The 22,870-nt window shown below is 44.4% G+C and overlaps 1 protein-coding gene across 1 annotated transcript; it reads right to left on the reverse strand.

The window, feature by feature from the left end:
- Positions 1 to 7,181: 7,181 nt before the first annotated feature.
- LOC129619545 (uncharacterized) lies at positions 7,182 to 20,527 on the reverse strand. Its single transcript, XM_055534728.1, has 5 exons — positions 20,477 to 20,527; positions 16,238 to 16,612; positions 14,556 to 14,626; positions 7,966 to 8,142; positions 7,182 to 7,476 (listed from the first exon to the last, which is right to left on the reverse strand). Exons 1-5 carry the CDS (start codon positions 20,525 to 20,527, stop codon positions 7,305 to 7,307), a joined length of 846 nt encoding a protein of 281 aa, XP_055390703.1. The 3' UTR covers positions 7,182 to 7,304.
- Between the last annotated feature and the right edge of the window lie 2,343 nt (positions 20,528 to 22,870).

Raw genomic sequence — 22,870 nt, forward strand, 5'->3', positions numbered from 1 at the left:
TGTCCGACTCTTAGCGACCCCATGGACTGCAGCCCACCAGGCTCCCCCGTCCATGGGATTTTCCAGGCAAGAGTACTGGAGTTGGGTGCCATCGCCTTCTCTGTTTAACAAGCTAAACTCATGCAAACAGAGTGAAATGCTAGTTACCAGAGGCCGGGGGATAAGATAGATACTGTTTAAGAGTACGTACAAACCTATGAGTAGTAAATAAGCCACAGAGATCTATCACACAGTATAATGAATATAAACAACAAGACTGCACTCTAATCAAACTTGCTGACACTAGAACTTTACAAAGAAAGGTTTCTGTGTAAGGTAATGGAGGTGGCTCAGGTGCCATGCTAAACTAGGGTCTCTGAGGGCATTTGGGGTGGTGATCACCTTCTCCAAACAACAGAAGCCCAGAGATGCCACTCAGCCCTCAGAAGCCAGGAAGATTCGATTGTGGGTGGCCAGGTCCAAGGGTCCAAGGTTCTATCCAGGGGAAGATGGAATATGGCATCTCTAGGGATACTGCAGAGTCTGTACATAAAATATCAAGCTAGGTGACCAGGAGGCTGAGGGTGAGAGACACAGTAAAACGCTTTGCTGTTGCCCAACTTCCAGACTAAAGCCAGTTTTCAAACTGACCTCCAGGAAGAAGGACCTGGGAACACTTTGACAATTGTAGATGGTGATTCCCTCCTCCTTCAGCTTGAGGAGCCTGTAGTCACTTACGCAGGTAATGGACCTTCCAAAAAGAGAAATGCCCAAACATCACAGGCAACTCGACCCAAAGTCCTAGATGACACTGATACCTACGGGCTCCTCACGGGCCCCCTCCTGGAATGTGCACCTGTGGGAGGCAGGTGACAATTGGAGTCCTGCCCACATGGGTCCACTGGAGCCATAGCCCACCTGGTGGTCGTCTTCCAGCTCCTGTTTCCCAGCATATAACTGAGATGTTCACACTTGAGGCTGGCACAACTCCATCACCAGAAAGTTAAAGGAAGTTTCAAGAAAGTTAAAACACAGACAACAGTACTCTACCCCCACACCTCAGTAGGTCTGGAGTGGGTTCTGAGAACTTGCATTCCTAACAGGCTTTGGGGCTTCCCTGATAGCTCAGTTGATAAAGAATCTGCCCACAATGCAGGAGACCCTGGTTAGACTCCTGGGTCAGGAAGATCTGCTGGAGAAGGGATCGGCTACCCACTCCAGTATTCTTGGGCTTCCCTTGTGGCTTAGCTGGGAAAGAATCCGCCTCCAATGAGGGAGACCTGGGTTCGATCCTTGAGTTGGGAAGATCCCCTGGAGAAGGGAAAGGCTACCCACTCCAGTATTCTGGCCTGGAGAATTCCATGGACTGTATAGTCTATGGGGTCGCAAAGAGTCGGACACGACTGAGTGACTTTCACTTTCAGTTTTCACTTAGGGGACTTGAGAGCAGAAAAGGACTGGCAGGTCCAGGCTGTGATGCAGGCAGCCCTGCAGATCCTATAATGTGGGGTATCAGTGGTGGGGAAACAATGCCACTTGGAGCTGATGGAAAACCCCAGTGGGCACGTCATAATGCAGACCCTATGGGCCTGGGCCACAGCATCTGCACTGCAGACTCACACACCTTTTGAAAAGCACTCCTGGCATGCTGGCCCTGGTGATGGCTGTAGGGTACCATGTGACCATGCAGCACACCCAGAATCCGGGAGCTGGGTCCTCTCAGACCCACCAGGTCATTAGATCAGGTGGGCCACGTAGCTGTCCCTCATGAGATGGAAGTCGCATAGCTGGGGTGAGTGGTACAGCTGGGAAGTCAGCAAGCAGGACCAGAGGGAACAAGCAGCTGCTGGAAGAGGCCTCGTCATCCTTCTGCTAACACCTCTGGCTGCATGGGGTGGCCATTAAAGACAGTGAGGGGGGAAGTCCTCCCATGGCAAGAACTTCAGATGGTGCCCCGGTCATCCACTGTGTGCTGAGTGGCCAAACTTAAAACACATATAGCCTCATCAGTTCAGTTCAGTTCATAAGCAGTGGCAATGTCCTCCCTATTAACTGGGAAAAAGTCCATCCCACCAGCAAAGGGCGGCCAGAAAATAGGAGGTCTGGGTAGAGGCAAGTGTTTGGATGCACGCATGTGTAGGCATGCTTTTCTGGTGTTTGTTACCCACCCGCCAGGCCAGGCAGACTAACCAGCTCGGGTGGTGCTGTGATTGGCCCCACAGCGTGGCACCGTCATTGGCCCCACAGCGTGGCACCGTGCTCACGGGGAGAGATCAGCCCTGGAGGAGGGAGTGATGCCGTGTGTGGACCTGTGCGGCCTGGGCTCCCGGTCGCCCAGGCTGGTCTTGTGACCACCCCTGCCAAGTGCTAGTCCTGTCAGCAACAGAGCAGAGCTAAGTCCCCAGTGTGGCGCCACTCCAAGAAGACCACCCCATCCCTTAGGGGAAAGCTGACTACATCGGACCCCCTTCTCCTCTTGAAAAGGGCAACAAGTTGTTCTGACAGGAAGAGGTGTGTTTTCCAGATGGGATTTCACCCCCAGGAGCTCAGCCAGCATCACCAATACAGGACCCCGGGTAACACCACCTCCAACCCAGGGACCCACCTTATGGCACAGGAGGAGCGGGAGGGACACATGCCAGGGACCACTGGTCCCATCAGATGCCACAGCTGCAGGGAGCTGCCAGGCACGTGAAGTGACAGCACGGCCACAGCTCAAGTGCCGGCTCAGAGATGACCGGCTGCAGAGTGACGCACCTTCCTCCAGGAAGCCGTCTGTACTTACAGCAATGATGTGGCGGGGTTGGGGGGCGGGTGGGGGGCTGTCACTGGCAGACAGAACACAGGCTGAGGACTAGGGAGGGGAGAGTGACCCACCCTGTCCAGGAGACCCGTGTGTGGGGGATCGGTGCTTCCAGGCCCTGCAAGCTTGGCGGAAAGTGTACAAAGACTGTCTTTCTGTGTGGGAATTTATAATTAAATTATTAAGATTTTCTACTAAATTCTAGGTACAGGCAGAGCTCAGAAATACTTGGTTCAGACCACTGTGATAAAGCAAATACTACAATAAATCACACACATGGTTTTGGTTTCCCGGTGCATATAAATCTTCCATTTATACTTCTCTACGTGTGCAATAGCATCGTTCTAAAAAAAAAAGTACATACCTTAATTTAAAAATACTTTCTTGCTAAAAACTGTTAATCATTACCTGACAACAGCAGTGTTTCCACAAACTTTCAGTTTGCAAAGAAACAGTATCTTTGAAATGCAATAAAGCAAAGCACAATAAAACAATGCATGCCTGTAAATTATACACCAAAGACAAAAGCTAAAATAGCGTGTGTTTGTCCTGGGAGACTGTTCTGAATGGAATTGTGTCTCTCCCAAAAGGTCCTATGTTGAAGCCCCACCCCCAATGTGACTGTATCTAGAGATACGGGCTAATTAGGGCTACGTGAAGTCATGAGGGGGAGCCCTAATCTGAGAGGAACTGGCGTCCTTATAAAAAGAGACCCCAAAACAGTCTCACGGCCCTCCCCAAGCCCGCCACCTCTCCAGTTCATCCAAGGCCATTAGGATCCAGTCTCCAGAACTGTGAGAAAGTGAATTTGCTGTTTAAATATTCAGTCTGTGGTATTTTGTGGTGGTAGCCTGAGCTGATAAGTACAGAATGTACTTATACAAGAATGTTCACTATAGCATTTATTATAATAGCCAGAAACTGGGGTGGTGGGGGGAGGAGGGAACTCATCAGTATTAGAATGGATGAATGACAGGGTATAGTTATACAAGGAAATACTATATAATGAGGAAAATGAATGAAACACAAGCCCAGGCAACATAATGGATAAATCTCACAAAGCATGCTGAATACAAAAAAGTGTTGTTAGTCACTTAGTTGTATCCGACTCTTTGCAATCCCACAGACTGTAACCCACCAGGCTCCTCTGTCCATGGAATTCTCTAGGCAAGAGTACTGGAGTGGGTAGCCTTTCACTTCTCCAGGGGATCTTCCTGACCCAGGGATTGAACCCAGGTCTCCCACACAGCAGGCAGATTCTTTACCATCTGAGCCATCAGGGAAGCCCAAAAGTGAACGCAAATACAAAAAAATGGACTTGAAATCATACATGTACTTTTCTACTTTTTCATAGAGTAAAAGTTACATATAATGTTTAGGAATGAATGCTGTGATGATAAAATTATAAATAAAAACAAGGAAGCGATTATCCAAAGATTTTGTTAAGAAGGGGAGCACCTCAGAAGGGCACAAGGAGGAGCCCATGTGCTTGTGGACAATGGTCTATTTTTTTTAAACCTTGATGGTTTCTACATGGATAATCACATTGTCATAATTCACTGACCTCTACATTCATGCTTTGTGCACTTTTCTACTTGTGTATTATATTTCATAATTTAAAAAACTGTGATATTTCCAGGAATAGCCAAGTATCAAAAAACAAAAAACACCCAACAACAAACACTGTTAGGAAGAATTCATCCTACAAATGTCTTCTCATATACATTGCTTATCGTAGCAAAAGATTAAAAGTTAACATCAACTAAGACTAATAAAAATATGTCATACAACATCTATACACTGAATATTATTCATCATTTTTAAATGGTTTATTTGTATATATCCAGATATGGAATAATCTCCAAAATTAACAGATCGATATGTGAAATGTGTTGTCACATATTAAAATATATATGCATAAATAAAATAGGCATTTATAAACATATTGCTTTGGAATTTTTAGCATCTTGTGGTGCCAAAAAGTAAGGACGTGTACACGATTTTTAAAAGGATGTATGCATATTGAAGGGCTTCCCAGGTGGCACTAGTGGTAAAGAACCCACTTGCCAATGCAGGAGACATAAGAGGAATGTGTTCCAGATATAGTTTTGCCCCCAGGACAAAATACTTCAGCAAGAAAGTATTTTAAAATTAAGGTATGTACATTTTTCTTAGTGCTACTGCACATGTATAGAGGCCTATGGGGAAGATCCCTGGAGGAGGGCGTGGCAGCCCACTCCAGTATTCTTGCCTGGAGAATCCCATGGACAGAGGAGGCTGGTGGGGTACAGTCTATTGGGTCGCAAAGAGTCGGACACAACTGAAGTGACTTAACACACACACATACACATTGAAAGGACACACCACAGAAACCATTTTGGAACAACTCTATCTCTTCCAAAATACTTAGTAATTACAAGGAGGAAAACAGTGAGCTTACAGTGGAGAATCCAGGCAAATGATTTCTTAGCCAAGTGATCAGGGTTACCTTCACCACCAGCAGCTCACACAACATCCTTCATCCCCAGATATAATGTCATAAGGACACGTGATCATAGCTCTGTGGCCTCTTTCCCAGCACTGCATTGCCATCTAATCATGAAAAAGCATCAGACAAGTCCCAACAGAAGGACATGCTACACATGAAGCTACATCCATATATGTATGTATAAAATATGCACATATAGACAGAGATAAAATCTGAGTAGAGGCTGGGTGACTGAGGGTCAGGAAGTGAAGGAAGGCTCACCTTCCACCATGTACACTTTTGCATCTTCTGAATTTTCAACCCTAGGCATGTGTTACCCCCAAACTAAAGTTTTAAGTAAAATCTATGAAAAGTTGAAGACATAATGAGTGGCTTGCTAGACTTCACTACAAAAAAGCACTCAGCCTAACAGTTAGCTGAGGTTTCACAGAACTAGACTGTGAATGGAGCTCCAGTTTCCTTCCAAAATCCATTCAACACCAACATGTATACTCTGTGATGGTTTTATTTCTCTTTTGAGGTCTTAAAAGTGACTGTAACCGAAAGAAAGCATGAATATATTTCCTGATAATATTATTGCAACTCTCAGAATATATAGAGCAAATTGCATCCCGCTCAGGTGTTAAAATAAGTATAGAAATAATGAGGAAACTCATTTTAAAGTCAGGATATTATCATGTCTCTAATTTTAATGAAACTGTTATAATCTATTTTGTCCTCACTATAATGATAAAGGGGCAAGTGGCCCACTAGATGCCACTCCCAACTCTGCTACTCATAGCCTGTGTGACCACAAACAGGTTGCTTATTTCCCTGTGCCTGAGTTTCAAGGGAATAATCCAAAGACCTATCTTATGTCATTGTTTTGAGTATTGATAATATCACACATCTAAATTAGAACAGGACCTGACCCTTCAGCTTTCAGATTTAAAAAATCTATCTTTTAAATGTTCTATCTACTTATAGATGTTTTTGACATTTAAGAGGATCTAATACATTAAATTCTGATTTAATCAAATGTTGCAAGTTTCATTCAATATATTCAGTCATTTAAACTTTTTAGCAAATTACATTTGTTAAAGTGTAAGTTTGGGTTTATTAGTTATGAAGGTAATAACAAGAATTTAGTGTTATTTTATTAGATTACTATTAATTCTGAATCAAAGAAGGTACAAGTAGGAGTTTTCTTTCTCTTCAGGCAGAGGGAATCTCTCCAGGGAGCATCCTGAGGCCTCCTACTCCATAATCTCCTCCCCCCCTAGAAGCTCATCCCCAACCACCCCCACCCCCTACAAACCACCCCTCCCCACACACACCCGCCCCAGAGAGGGGGGGTGGTCGGGGCTGCATCTTTCTGCCTCTGCCTTTCCCAGGTGGGGGGCCTCCATACCCCCACCTGCCTCTAGGTTGGGAGCCTCTCCCTCCCCAGCATCATTCCCATCCCACCATCCAGCCTCTTCCTACAGCAAGTAATAAACTCACCCTTGACCCAATGCCGTCTCCATTGCCAAATATTTCTGTGTTCCCCACCTCAACAAAACTTGCCCAGGTTTAACTATCCAGGGACATTGGTTCTGCTTACCAAACCAGTCTACCAGACAGACTCCAGATACATTTCAATTCACTCCCAATTGGCTTCTAAGAGCTCACAGCTGCAACTGAGCTGTTCCTGAAGAAGCTGGCAGAAAGCTGGGGGCACACAAACCAAGGTGCAACTGTTCGTCCTTACCTGCCTGGGTTGCTCAGCAGCACCCCGACAACAGGCACCTCCCTCCTTGGAGCTCCGCACTCTTCCTGGTAGGGACCCAGGCAGGAAAGGAGAGCTCCATCCAGAGTGGGAGTTGTGGGGGGGGGGGACTCCCAGAAATTTTCTTTTCTCCATCATAACCTGGAAAGAACACTGACAGGAAGGAAATCAACCAAGACATTTATTATAAAACCATAGAAAATTTCCTTAAAAGATTGAGCTTGCAGTCACTCGAAAGGGACAGAATTAAGAACAGGTGCCCCCATCCCTACCCTCCTCGGCATCTTTCATGGTGCTAAAAGAACTGGATGGAGCCTTAGCCTCCAGACCTCCAGGTCAACATTCGCACAAGCCGTGCTTTCCCTGTCTTCTGGATTAGGGGGCCGGGGTCGGCCTCGCCTTAACCCGAGCGCCTCCAGGCACGCGTAGAATTTAGCAGCTGTCTGGTCCGAGCTCTGGCTAAAAAGAAAGCGACTGGTCAAATGCAGGCTTTGTGAGGTCCATCAGAATCACCTGGAGGGCTTGTGAAAACCCAGATTGCCTGGTAGCCCTCTCAGGGATTCCGGTTCTCTGGGTCTGGGTAGGGGACAGAGTTTGCATTTTTAACAAGTTCCCGGGGGACGCTGATTCTGCTGGTCCTGCTGTCCTCGGATATCTAAGCGCTAGGGCAGATCTACGAGGGAGATTTGGCGGGAGATGTCCCCTCAAGATGCTGCCCGGGGCTCTCACCTGGAGTCGCAGATGCTCTAGATTTTCACCTGCGGATCTAGCCGCAGGCCATTCGCTCTCCCTACTCAGAAGCCGGGACCCACACCGGGGGCTTTTAGACTGAGTGGCTGTTTTCAGAACTGTCCCAGGACCTCAGACTAAGGAACCGGAGGGAGGTCCACCTACCCAGACCGCTGGCCGAAGGAAGCATTCCTGGCCAGGGCTCCTGAAACCCCTCACCTCGATTTCGGCGGATCCGAAGCTGGAAACACATTGCCACGATGAGGAACTTGGTCACATACTGGTAAAGGGGCGATCCGATGATGAAGACCAGGACTCCGCATCCTGGGACTGCGCTGACCACGAGGGAGACCCTGAACCACCCGTAGAAGGCCGCCAGCATCTCGCTGTCCTGGCCTGGGAAGCAAGGTTCGGGTCATGGAGGAAAGGGGCCCTTGGGTGAGTCTACCCAGACCGGCCCCTGGACGGTCTAGGATTCCAGGAAACCTCAGGGGCACTGGACCAAGGACCTAACCCCCATCCCCACCCCAGGAGTAACGGGGGCGCACGGGATGAGATGCAGCCTTCAGGACTTCAGAGGGCGCGAGCTCCGGGCTCACTCACCAAACAACGCTTGTAACATCCACAGCTCGACATAAACGACTTCTAGGATGTGATCGGCGCCTCTAACCCCTCTCAGCCTTTGGGCGCTACGAAGCGCCAGGCGCCGGAGGGACGCGGGGAGGAACATGAGGCAGGGCGGTCCGGAGCGAGCCCGGCCTCTTAGGCTGCCCAGCCCCGCCCCTTCCGCGCGCCCGGACCCACGTCCCGGGCCTCCAGTGCCCAGCATCCCACATCTCGAATGCAGCATCCATCCTCCGGCAGCCGCTCCGTGTGGTCTGCCAGGCGAAGCAGAAGCTCAGGCGCAGGGATGGTCGCGGGCTAAGGGCTAGAGGATCCTCTGCGGGCTAAGGGCCCCTGAAAACACCCCTAGGCCCTCCAGGCTCAAGTGTGCCACCCCAAGCGTGCCACGGGGTGGCGAGTGGGGAGTGGGGGCGAGCCGGGACGCCGCCCAGGGTCGGGCTCCCTGGGTGACAGGCATAGGGAATCTGGAAATCAGGCCACGGGATGAAGGAGAGCGACTGAAGAATGAAACCCACGCCGGCTCGGAGGAGTCCGCGGTCCTCAAAGCCGCCAGCCTTCTAGAACGCCGTCCTCTCAGGCCCGGGTCTCCCTCCCGGGGCCACAGAAACCATCTGCCCTTTGCGGGACACCTGAGGCCCGGGGCGGAGCCTAGGGTTCCAGCTAGCAGCGTGGCAGCGGTAAGACCTGCACTCCTGGACCTGAAACAGTGTGTCCAGAGGGAAGGAAACCCGCAGGCTGTGAAGAAGATCGCGCTGGACATCTTGGGTCTTCCTCCTGAACGTTATCACTCTGATCTAACCTAATCACACAGCTTACAAGAGGGCCATCTGACAGCACACTTGACCAGTCTTCCTCAAAACTGCCAAGGTCGTCAAAACACATGAAAGTCTGGGGAAACGTCACAGTCAAGAGGAGCCTAAGGAGACAATGACAATTAAAGGTAATATATCCTAGATGGAGTCTTAGGATAGAAAAGCGACAGCTGGTAAAAATGACAAAATCTGAATGAACTGTGGATTATTTAACGTGTCACTTAGAGAGCATATTAAACAGCAGAGACAAAGGTCTGTCTAGTCAAAGCTATGGTTTTTAATGTAGTTGTGTATGGATGTGAGAGTTGGACCACAGACAAAGCTGAGCACCAAAGAATTGATGCTTTTGAAATGTGGTGTTGGAGAAGACTTTTGAGAGTCCCTCCAACTGCAAGGAGATCAAATCAGTCAATCCTAAAGGAAATCAGTCCTGAATATTCATTGGAAGGACTGATGCTGAAGCTGCAATATTTTGGCCACCTGATGCAAAGAACTGACTCATTAGAAAAGACCCTGATGCTGGGAAAGATTGAAGGCAGGAGGAAAAGGGGACAACAGAGGATGAGATGCTTGGATGGCATCACTGACACGATGGACATGAATTTGAGCAAGCTCCGGGAGTTGGTGGACAGGGAAGCCTGGAGTGCTGCAGTCCTTGGGATCCTGAAGAGTCAGACCGAATGAGTGACTGAACTGAACTGAAAGGTGGGGGTAGGGTGGGGAAAATGGGTGAAAGTATAGTTAAAAGGTACAAACATTCAGTTATAAAATAAATCCTGGAGATGCAATGTACACCATGGTGACTACAGTTAATAATGTGCACGCATGCTCACTTGCTCAGTCATGTCCGACTCTTTGCAACCTCAAGGACTGCAACCCACCAGGCTCCTCTGTCAATGAAATTTTCCAGGCAAGAATACTGGACTGCGTTGCCATTTCTTACTCCAGGGGATCTTCCCAACCCAGGGATCAAACCCATGTCTCCTGTGTCTTCTGTATTGGCAGCCGGATTCTGTACCAGAGCCACCTGGGAAGCCCTATAATTAATAATAATGTACTCCATATTTGAAAATTGCTAAAGAGGTGATCTCAAAACTTCTTAAGAAAATTTTGTAACTATGTGTGGTGATGGATGTTTACTAGACTTCTTGTCGTGATCATTACACAAAATATACAAATATCAAATTGTTACATCATACACCTGAAATTCATGTTATATGTCAATTATATCTCAATTGTAAAGACATTAGAAAATGATATCACAAAGTTATTAAATGGATGACAGACTTGAAGAAGATACTTGAATGCCAAAAAACCCCCACAAAGTATTGATATTCTTCCAAATAAACAAAAACCCGACAGAGATCCCAACAGAAAAATGGACAAAGAACATGACTTGGCAATTCACAGAGAAGGAAAATAACTTACCAGTATATGCGATGATCTACCTAACTACTGAGAAACATATATTAAAACAACAAGATACAGAAAAACAAAGTCAGAGAACTGACACTCCCTGACTTCAAGACCGACTGTAAAGCTACAGTAATCAAGGCAGCATGGTATCTGAAAAGAATAGACAAATAGGTCAATGAACAGAGTCAAGAAATAGACTCACCTGATTTTTGACAAATGGAGCAAAGGCAACACAATGTAGAAATGATAATCTTTTCAACAAACAAAAAAAGAGTGAGCGAGGGAACCTAGACAGACCTCACACCCTTCACAAAAATTAACTCAGAATGGATCAAAATACTAAATGTAAAATGCAAAACTATAAGGCTCCTAAAAAATAACATAGATGGAAGCTGTTTGTCAAAAATATCAAAAGGCTTTAGAACAGGAGCTGGGCATTCAACTCACAGCTTCAAGTGGGTATATGGAGGATACCATTATCAATCACACCAGCTGTGCCAACTTCTGGATTAACTCTGTTAAGACAAAACCTCCTGGCTGGCTTCACCCTTTCTGCTTTGCTCTGAAGTCTCCCAAAAGCTCCTCTATGCAGTACCAGTTGGGTTTGTTTTTTCCTCCATCAAACCTCTTGGAGTGTCAGGGACCAATAAACAGAAGGCCAGTGCTGGAGAATCCCCTGGTAGGTGGGAAGCGCTGAGGAATTGCCAGTCATCTCATAGATGACCTCTGCCCCCAAGTTCCCACAGTCAATCTTTGGGATCTGAGGTAAAACCACCCTACCCAAACCGCATGTAGTGCTGGAAGTTTGCTAACTTATCTCTAATTCTCTTAAGATGTTTTAAAATATGGACCACAATTTTCTTTAAGGAATAATTTGCTGCTGCAGTATTGAAACTGTGAAAAATTGACATTCGAAGAAAAATAAGTTATTGCTACAGGACTGAGGGGGGAAAAAAAAGTAAAGAAACTTAAAATCTGTTATCAAAGTAGTTCAACATTTTAAGAAAACTTGTCCTCTTCGAGAGAAAAGTCAACTTCAAGTTTTGCACCAGCTTATTTTTAAAATTCATTTACTCAGTTAATTTATTTTAAACTTAGTCCTGACTACACACAAAACTCTTTTCTCAGGGTCCACTTCCCACAAATCTTCCACTGCTTTACTTATTTTAGCACAAATCTAACTTGCAAGTTTTTTAATATCTGGAGAGATTATTTTTAAGTAGACTTTCCTAAAACATACTTATTCCTAAAGAATTCACCCAAAACTCTTCACATTTGCATTTTCTTTCCTTAAAAGTTTCTCCACACTGAATTACTTTCCTTGCTGACAAATTTGTAACAGATATAACAAGGTTTTATTTAGCTTATATAAACCCAGGCACAATAAAAGTTCTTATGCTTAATGTGCATGACTCTAAAGACAGTCTATATTAATTAGATCAAAAAACTTAAACAGATATTAATGCTGAATATTTCCCAGTCCACATGAACCCGAAATTCATTTAGCTTAATATCATTTGTATTTAGAATTGTTGATTTGTAAATATTTACTTTTCTTAAGCCAATTAAATAGAGCTCGTTTACAAATTAACCTCAGCAAGATTATCCAAAGACAAAGGCACATACTGAAACACATATATCCAGACAGACACAACAAATCTCATAGCTTCATTTTCTATCTTAGTCAGAATCAGCTGTCACAGTATGAAACTCACTAGTCATAAATAACAAAGGGAATGAGTTAAATTTATAAATAATTTTTTCCCTCATTTCCCCTGCCCCCAGTCTCAGGAATCCATCTCAGGAATTAGAGATGATCTAGATAACATAGATGATCCTGAGAGCTCTGGTCTCAAGGCACAGGCAGAAAAAAATCAGGACTTATCCCTCTAGGATCAGAATTAGTTTTTCCTCCAAGCTAGCTTTCTCTACTTGTTGGGAATTAAACAGGGGTCAGTTAACCTTCAGTTGGCATTGTGTACTTAATTGGTGCAACTGAAAGTTCATGATTTTCATAAATCCACCCTTTTCCTTTAATGGTTTTGAAAGTTGATCAGCCGGTGTAACAAGGTCATCTATGTGTAACTTGGACTAACCTAGAGCGTATCTTTTGACTAGAGTAGTCAAATCTTCATCTATACCTTCTAAAAAGGCAGGGTTATGCAAAGGATTGTTTTGATGGTTAGAAAATGATTTCAGGTGTCAAGGAAGCATGTTGCTTAAAAGTTAATTTCAAACCTTTCCTAATAGTCCAGAATTGATTCATCTGACTTTTGCTTGTACTGTTGAATCTCTGTCCAGTCCACTGTTTGGGGAGAAACACTCAGATAAATTCCAGTAATTTCTGAGCTAATTTCTTCCAATCAGGGTGAGAATGAAAGTGGTTCAAATCCATTAAGGGATCTTTCCATCGTGCTTTCTTTATTCATTCCCTTGCTTTGCTTTCAGAAGCTAACAGTTGTATTAATTGATACAGATCTGAAAACCCAGGCTGGTAGGTCCAGATGGTTAACTCAGATTCCTTAGCAAATCCCAGTGGGTCCTGACACAGATCAGGAAATTCCTTGGCTAAAGCTCTATGTTCTGCTTTGGTCCAGGGTGTGTTCATAAGCACCAAGGACGATTCATCTCTCCCTGTAATAGGTTTCTCCTTAAAGAGAGCTATAAGCACTTCTGATTTTTTTCCCCTTTACTGGGGAAGTGGGAGCAGCAGGAGGCGGAAAAGTTGTTGGAAGAGAAAAAGAAATAGCACCTGGGCCAAGCAATTCAGATAGAAGAGGATATGAGCAAGAGTAGAGGGAGAGACCAAGTCAGAAACAGTGCTAACAGCCTTTTTTAGTTTGATACAGTTTCAAGCAATTTACTATTTCCTGCAAAGAAGTTACTCCAGCGTTTCCTTTCTTGGAAGCTTTTAGATACTAATTAAAGGAAGCATTCCATTCAGCCAGTTTGATCTTACAGCCAGCTTTTTCTAACTGTGCACACAAAAATAGCAATTTTAGAATATCAAAAGAAACCCCAAATTGAGCCATTTTAGGTTGCGATCTTCTTCAGTATAACTTCCCCAAATAAGTAGATACTTGCAAATATGAGTTTTGCATGTACATAAACCTGGCTGGAGTGTTAATGGCTTTCTGGCTTTCTGATGCCCCTTATTTCCTTGTTTGAGAGGCTCCATTTCCAATTTTCAGTTGAATTTGTCAGATAAAATTTACTACTGAAATGACCCACCCAGAAATGTGGCAGGTCAGCATGCTGCTTGTGAATTCAACTCCTCTAGCTTGTCACCCTAGAGTAGTTTCCGCCTTCATATTGGTTTCTCCCTTTGGCGGTTCTAAGACCACCATGGGTCTTGGATGGCTGAATACTCAATTCTTATTCACAACCCCCTGAGGATCAAGTGTTTTAATTAATACACGGTTTTTCCTATGGGACCACTGCATGGTATGAGGTCTCTGTCTCCACCACTGCCGTAAATTTCTCAATCACCTAAGAAAGCTGTAACTGGCTGTGGGGCGCCGTCCCCTTTTCTTTGGAGCAAAGGTCTCATGTAATATCTTTATTTTTATCCAGACAAATTCTATTACAGCAGCTAAATTGAGGAAATGCATCAAATCAGTCAGGACAGACCAATCAGTCTCCTACATCTGAGCAAACCTGGGTATATTTCAACCAGTCCCACCTGTATCTTTCACCTGGATGGATATTCTCCAGTATCTTTCAACCAAGCCCCAACCAGTATCAGTCCACTGGATGGGTATTCCCCTGAATATTTCAACCCTTCCCCTAGTATCTTTCAACTGGGTGTATATTCCTGGGTATCTGTCAACAAGGCCCTTGCCAGTATCTTTCAATGGAAGAAGGCAGGTACCTACTTATTTATTTATTTATTTACTGCCAAATAAAACCCAGGATCATCAACCAACATGAGAGATCCAAGAGCCAGAGGAGACTCACCCAAATTTGTCTGGACCCTCTGAGGAGGTGGATGGGTACAAGAGGCCTCTGCTGGTACCAAGGCTCCAGTTCTTAGAAGAGGTAAAGCAAAGGCGAGAAGTCCACTCTGGGTCCCTTCTTCATGGTCGCTGTAAAACTGTTGACTTTTTTTTTTTTAAAGCACAATGTGAAACTTGCAAGCCAAGTTTTATTTGCAGCAAAATAAAGACTATAAGAGTTGACTCATTGGAAAAGACTCTGATGCTGGGAGGGATTGGGGCAGGAAGAAAAGGGGACGACAGAGGATGAGATGGCTGGATGACATCACCGACTCGTTGGACGTGGGTCTGAGTGAACTTCAAGAGATTGTGATGGACAGGGAAGCCTGGCCTGCTGCAATTCATGGGGTCGCAAAGAGTCGGACACGACTAAGCGACTGAACTGAACTGAACTGAAAGACTATAACCCAGGAGCAGTTTCTCAGAGGTGTCTGAAGTGCTGTCTGTCCGGCTATAGTCTTCATATTTTACTCCAAATAAAAGTTAACTTACAACTCTCACATCGTGCTTTTTTGTTCTTAAGTCGGCACTATCAAACAATTTTGAACAGTAATGACTAACCTACTTTAAAAAGAGTTTGTGTAGCATTTAGAATCAGCACAGGTGCATCGTATTAGCAGTTTATATGCACCCCTTTCCCCATTCCTATCAAGGATGCTCAGCCCTAGGCTTTGCCACTGGAAGAAGTGGCTGTGGAATGCTTTCTTATTGACGTATTTGAACCTTGAATTCCAGATTCAAATCCCTAATGGAAGAGTAGGGTGATTTACTAAGGGGAGTTAGATTCCCCCTCCGTGGCTCTCCTCAAAAAAGGTGCCACCAACTCTTTCCTGTCTCGCAGACAGGGAGACCTATCTTAATTTTGTTATCTCCCAGGAAGCAGTTGTTTATGTGTCTCCAGGCCCACCTTTAGCTTCCCAGCCTGGCCCTGAGTACACATGAGAGGCAACCACTTAAAATTCACTCTCAAACCCCAATATAACCAGCCAGCAGCTTTTCATTTGAAGCAGGTGAAGGGATTGCTTCCTCTCTCCCACTAAGTATGGCAGACTGCTGGGTGGGGAAGGTGCAAAGTGGGCGTTGGCAGGGAGTTCCTGGTGTCCTCCACCACCGTCTCAGGTAAGTGCCAGGTACACAGAACCAGAGGTACCTAAGGCCCTTCCTCTGGGCTTTCTGGAAACCCAGGGCACGCCCTGGTCAACTCCACCCGGACTTCCAGCCGTACAACCTTTGGCATGGCAGTAGGAGCCCAAGGAGACCCCGGAGCCTGTGACTGGGCCCTGTCCCCAGAGTCCACAGGGTCCTCATCAGAGTCAAACGGAGAGGAGGCTGCAGAATCCTGGGGCCGCTGCCACATGAAAGACTGTCCCAGAGACGCCCATTTCGTTCTCTGCTTCCTGAGAGAAAGGCCCGGCAGCTAGCTCCTTGGCTAGCCTTAGCCGGGCCCTGGCCGCAGTTCCCCAGGCCCAGGTATTCATGATCAGTCCATCTTCCCCTTCCCTCCGCCCCTGTGCTCAAAGTCTAACCCAGCCTTTGGGTCCTTTTCAAGGCCGCCTGGCGGAGGCGGGGCACGACCTCCCAGGAACTTGGCGCTTGTGGATGGAAACACATTTACCCGCACCGAGCAAACCCCACCCCTCTCACCTCCGGATGCGCCCCGGCGCGCTCGCAACTCGCCCAGCGCCTGCACCTCAGCCCAACCCCAGGAACGCACAAGTTCCATCTCCCGGGACCCGGCGGGTTCCTGCGCACCCCAGCCCGGGTGGCTGCGTCCGGAAGTGCCTCCCGGCTCCAGCTCCTCAGCTCCCGAGGATTGGTTGGGCCTTCGCGAGCCGAGACTCCCCGGGCGGGCAGAGCGGCGAGTCGGAGGCAGGAGACTGGGGTGGAGGAGCTGGCGGAACGCTGTTCCGGCGCCCGCAGCGGGAACTTGCAGACGCTCGGCTCCTGCCCTTCCACGGGCGCCAACGGTGGTAACGTTGGCGTGACACAGGGGTGTGCCCCCGTCGAGTCCAGAAGTACCTAGTGCCCCTTGGGAAGAACTCGAAGACAGGGGAGGGAGCGGGGAGCCGCCCTGCAAAGTGCCGGCTCAGGGAGGGCTGAGTGGAGCCCTTGGAGCACAGCTCAAACACAGCTAGCTCAAAGTCTGTCCTAAAGGAGATCAGTTCTTCGGCGCTCAGCATTCTTCACAGTCCAACTCTCACATCCATACATGACCACTGAAAAAACCATAGCCTTGACTAGACGGACATTTGTTGGCAAAGTAATGTCTCTGCTTTTCAGTATGGTATCTAGGTTGGTCATAACTTTTCTTCCAAGGAGTAAACGTCTTTTAATTTCATGGCTGCAGTAGGTTCTCATTGAAATGCAGGTTCAGTCGGTCTGGGGCAGACCTTAAGATTCTTCATTTTTAAGTTTCTCGGGTAGTGCTAGTTAATGGATCACATTTTGAGTACCAAGGCTGTGGTCCTATAGATACCTCAACTATCCACCTAAGACCGCCTCTAGAAGATAAAAACCAACCAATAGAAAAGTCTGAGGTAGTTTTCTAGTGCACATTGTCTCAAGCTCAATATAGCAGCATGTGCTGGGCTCCATCCCTTTTCAACTGGAGGGGATCCTTTATACAGCCTGCCTTACCCCACCCCACTCCCCAGCCAGGTCCCTCCTTCCAGTCCACAAATGAAAAGGAGATTATTCACTCCTGTTAATCAATTGCCATGCAGGGATGTGAATCCTGAATTGCCAGGTATTCTGATTTTTTTGTGAAATCTACTATTTTTTAAATGTTGGCACCTGATTCAAAAGGTAGAAACTGAAACTAACACAACATTGTAAATTTACTATACTCCAATATGAGTATAGTAAATAAAATCATGGCATCCAGTCCCATCACTTCATGGCAATAGATGGGGAGAAAATGGCAACAGTGACAGACTTTATTTTCTTGGGCTCCAAAATCACTGTGGACAGTGACTGCAGTCATAAAATTAAAAGATACTTGTTCCTTGAAAGAAAAGCTAAGACAAAGCTAGACAGCACATTAAAAAGCAGAGACATCATTTTGATGACAAAAGTATGTATAGTCAAAGCTATGGTTTTTCCAGTAGTCATGTATAGATGTGAGAGTTGGACCATTAAGCAGACTGAGTGCCAAAGAATTGATGCTTTTGAACCATGATGCTGGAGAAGACTCTTGAGAGTCCCTTGGACAGCAAGGAGATCAAACCAGTCAATCCTAAAGGAAAGCAACCCTGAACATTCATTGGAAGGACTGATGCTGACACTCTAAAATTTTGGCTACCTGATGCAAAGAGCCAATTCATTGGAAAAGACCCTGACTGGGAAAGATTGAGGACAGGAGGAGAAGAGGGTGACAGAGGATGAGATGGTTGGATGGCATCTTCAAGTCAATGGACCTGAGCAAACTCTGGGAGATAGTGAAGGACAGGGAAGCCTGGTGTGCTGCAAGACTTAGGGTCGCAAAGAGACAGACATGACTGAGCAACTAAACAACAATACTCCAATATAAAATTGGGCTTCCCTGGTGGCTCAGATGGTAGAAAATCTGCCTGCAGTGCAGGAGACCCGGGTTCGGTCCCTGGATCAGGAAGATTCTCTGGAGGAAGAAATGGCAACCCACTCCAGTATTCTTGCCTGGAGAATCCCATAGACAGAGAAACCTGATGGGCTGCAGTCCATGGGATTGCAAAGAGTCAGACGTGACTGAGCAATTAACACTTTCACTTTACTTTCTTTCAAAATAAAAATTTTTTAAATTTTAAATAGAAGGAAAAGAAAATGTGTGGTTAAAACAGGAATCACAGGCCTGTGGAAACTGGTTAGCAACCTCCAAAGAGTGTTGTGCCTTTTAGGTACACCTGTATTCTCAGGCTCTAGGAACCAGTGTGCTTCCAAAGATGTGCAATACCTCATGTTTAATTCCTCATTGCTTCCCCTCTATCTCAGATGCTCCTGGCCTTCAGAGACTCAGAACCCTCTTTGCTTCCATCTGGTCCTCCATCAGCTCTTTCCAAGGCTTAATGCAATTTCTAACAAGCTTCTTTTGTAGGCTAGATTATTTAAAATTTAAATGGAAACACAAAAGAACTATTAGTTGAACAGTTAACTATTAGTTGAACAGTTTTGGAGAAAAGTGTTCAGTGTGCCTGATTTAGTTTAATTATTATTATATAGTGATTAATACTGTGATAGTGATTGAGACTGTGCAGTATTGGCAGATTAAATGTAAAGTATAAAGCTATAAAACCTTTAGAGGAAAATGGGAGTAAATCTTTGGGAACTAAGGCTAAGTTAAGAGTCCTTAGACTTGTCGCCAAAAAGTTGATCCATAAAAGAAAAAAAAAAACTGATCAATTGGACCTCACCTAAAAGTTTTGTGAAAAAGTGTTCATAAGATGAAAGGGTATGGGAATTTCCTGGTGTTCCAGTGGCTAGGACTCTGTGTTTTCACTGCCAAGAACATGGGTTCAATCCCTGATCAGGGAACTCACATTCCACATGCAACTTTTTAAAGAATGCAAACTACAACTAAGAATATTTCCAAATCATATATCCAACAGAGTATTAATATCAAGAATATACAAAGAGTTCTCAAAACCCCAGTGTAAAAAAGTCAGTAGAATTAGAAAATAAGCAAAAATACTTCAGTGAAAAAAAAAAAATACTTCAGTGAAGAGGATATACAGATGGCTAATAAACACATGAAAAAATGTTCCTCATCATTTACTACTAGGGAAACATAAGTCAAAACAGTATACAACTATCAGAATGACTAAGATAAAAAAATCATAGACAACCTCAAAGCTGATGAGGATTCAGAGAACTAGATCACTCATACCCTGCTGGTGGAGCATAAAATGGTACAGCAGATTTGGAGACAATACGGTGGTTCTGTAAAAGATTAAACTTAGAGTTAACACAGGACCCAGCAATTCCTCTCCTAGCTATACACCTAAGCCAAATGAAAACAGATGTCCCCACCAGAACCTGCACATGAATGTTCATAGAAGCTCTACCTGTAATAGCCAAAAGCTGGAAACAACACAGTTGCTTCAACAAGCGAATGGATAAATGGATTATGAAACTGCAGTCCGTTTATACCGTAGACTATTAGTCAGCAAGAAAAAGAAACCACTGATAGAAGCAACAACCTGGATGAATCCCCAGAGAATTATGCTGAGCGGGAAAAAGAAGCCAACCTTCAAAGTTCACACACTATATAATTCCACTTATATAGAATTCTTGAAATAACAAAATTGTAATGAAGAACAGGTTAGTGGTTGCCAGAAACTGAAGAGGAATGGGGCCAGAAGGAAGTGGAAAGAAAGTGAAAGTTGCTCAGTCAAGTCCAACTCTTTGCGACCCTATGGATGATACCCCACAATGCTCCTCTGTCTATGGGCTTCTCCAGGTAATAATACTGGAATGGGTTGCCATTTCCTTCTCCAGGGGATCTTCCTGACCCAGGAATTGAACCCAGGTCTCCTGAATTACAGGCAGATTCTTTACCATGTGAGCCACCAGGGAACCTGAGAAGTAAGTGTGGTGAGGGGGGCTATAAAAGGGCAAGATGTGGCTACTTGTGGTGACGGAAGTGTTGTCTTGACTATGTCAGGGTCAGCATCCTGGCTGTGACACGGTTTTGCAAGATGTTACCACTGGGGGGAAACTGAGGAAGAGTGTGTGGAAGATACTACAACTGCATCAAATTTCTTACAACTACATGTGAATCTACAATTATCTCAAAAAAAGTTTAATTCAAATTATAAAATGAGAGGGACTACCTGGTGGCCCAGTGGCTAAGACTCCGTACGCCCACTGCAGGGCCAGGGTTCAGTGCCTGCTGTGGGAGCTAGATCCCACTCGCTGCAACCAAGAGTTCAGATGCCACAAGTTAAATGCCATATCCCGCATGCCGCAACTAAGACCCAGTGCAGCCAAATAAATAAATACTTTTAAAATAAAATCCAAATTTTAAAAAAAATCTCAAAATCTGTCTGACTGTAAGTCCTGACCTAGGGGTCCCTCTTTAGCTGCCACACACCATTATGTCCTGCTGGTATTGGAAGCTGGATAGTTAAAAGTTAACACAGTATTAGAAGTCCTAACCAGGGCAATAAGGCAAGAAAAAGAAATAACAACTATCTAAATTGGATAGGAAGAAGTAAAACTGTTACTATTTGTGGATGACATGATTTTAGATAAAGACTCCTTCTAAAAACTGATATAAATAATAAATGAAGAGAGTATAGTACACAATAAACCTTCAAATATCTGTTGTATTTCTATACACTAACAATGAGCTAGCAGAAAGAGAAATTAAAAAATAATCCCATATACGATCACAACAAAATGAAGACAACATCTAGGAATAAATTTAGCAAGGAGGTAAAAGATTTGTACAATGGAAATTATAATACACTGTTGAAATAAATTGAATAAACAAATAAATGAAAAGCTATTCTGTTCTAATGGATTGGAAGAATTAATATTGTTTAAATGTCCATACTTTGCCTAAAGCAAACGACTGACTCATTACAATCACTATAAAAATCCCAAGGACATTTTTAACAGAAATAGAACAAAAAATTCTAAAATGTATATGGAACCAAAAAGATTCCAATTAGCCAAAGCAATCATGAGGAAAAAAAGAACAAAGCTGGAGGTATAATAATCCCTGATTTCAAATGATATAACAAAACCATAGTAATCAACACAGCATGGTATTGGCAGAAAAGCAGATACATAGATCAATAGAACAGAATTAAGAACCAAAGAAATTAACCCACATGTATAAAGATGATTAATTTACAGCAAATTAGCAAAGAACATAGGATGGAGAAACGGTCTCTTCAATAAAAGGTATTTGGAAAACTAGAGAGACACATTCAAAAGAATGAAAAACTAGACATCTATTACATACCATATACAAAGATCAACTCAAAATGGATTAAAGACATGAATGTAAGACCTGAGACCATAAAACTCCTAGAAGAAAACATAGGCAGTACATTCTTTGACATTGGTCTTAGCAATATCTTTATAGGTTGTTTCCTTGGGCAAGAAAAACAAAAGCAAAAATAAACAAATGAGACTACATCAAACTAAAAAGCTTCTGCACAGCAAAGGAAACCACTGACAAAACAAAAAGACAACCTACCATATGGGAGAAGATATTTGCAAATGACATATCCAATAAGGAGCTAATATCCAAATAAATCAAGAATGCACATAACTTAACAACAAAAAAACAGACAACCCAGTTTATAAAATGGCAGAGGAGATGAATAGATATTTTTTCCAAGGAAAGCATACAGATGGCCAACATGTACATGAAAAGGTGTTCAACATCATTAATTATTGCTGCTGCTGCTGCTAAGTCGCTTCAGTCGTGTCCAACTGTGCAACCCCATAGACGGCAGCTCACCAGGCTCCCCGTCCCTGGGATTCTCCAGGCAAGAACACTGGAGTGGGTTGCCATTTCCTTCTCCAATGCATGAAAGGGAAAAGTGAAAAAGAAGTCACTCAGTCGTGTCCGACTCTTCGTGACCCCATGGACTGCAGCCTACCAGGCTAATTATTAGGGAAATGCAAATCAAGGCTACAATGAAGTATCTCCTCACACCTGTTAGAATGGCTATTATCCAAAAGTGAAGAAATAACAAGTGTTGGCAAGTATGTGGAAAAAAGGGAACCCTCATACAGTGCTGGTGGGAATGTAAATTGGTGCAGCCACTGTAGAAAATGGTATAGAGGTGTCCAGCTATCCTACTTCTGGATATTTATATAAAATAATAATAATAATAAAACGCTAATTCAAAAAGACACATGCACCCCTTTGTTCATCACAGTATTATTTACAATAGCCAAGATATCAAAACAAGCTATGTGCTCATCAATGGATGTATATTCGGCTTATATATATAATGGAATCTTTGTTGTTGTTGTTCAGTTGCTAAGTCATGTCTGACTCTTTGTGACCTCATGGACTGCAGCACAGCAGTCCCTCCCTGTCCCTCACTATCTCCTGGAGTTCGGGGAATATTACTCAGCCATAAAAAGATGAAATATTGCCATTTATGACAACTTGCATGGACTTTGAGAGTATTATGCTAAGAGAAATAAGTCAGACAAAGACAAATACTGTATGATTTTACTCACATGGGGAATACTAAAAAAAATTAAATTAAGAAATCGAACCAAACAAAAATGAACAGGTAGGTACAGAGAACAAAATAGTGGTTACCAAAGAGGTAG

Source organism: Bubalus kerabau, chromosome 9, assembly GCF_029407905.1.
Source record: "Bubalus kerabau isolate K-KA32 ecotype Philippines breed swamp buffalo chromosome 9, PCC_UOA_SB_1v2, whole genome shotgun sequence".
In the NCBI taxonomy this organism is placed as follows: domain Eukaryota; kingdom Metazoa; phylum Chordata; class Mammalia; order Artiodactyla; family Bovidae; genus Bubalus; species Bubalus kerabau.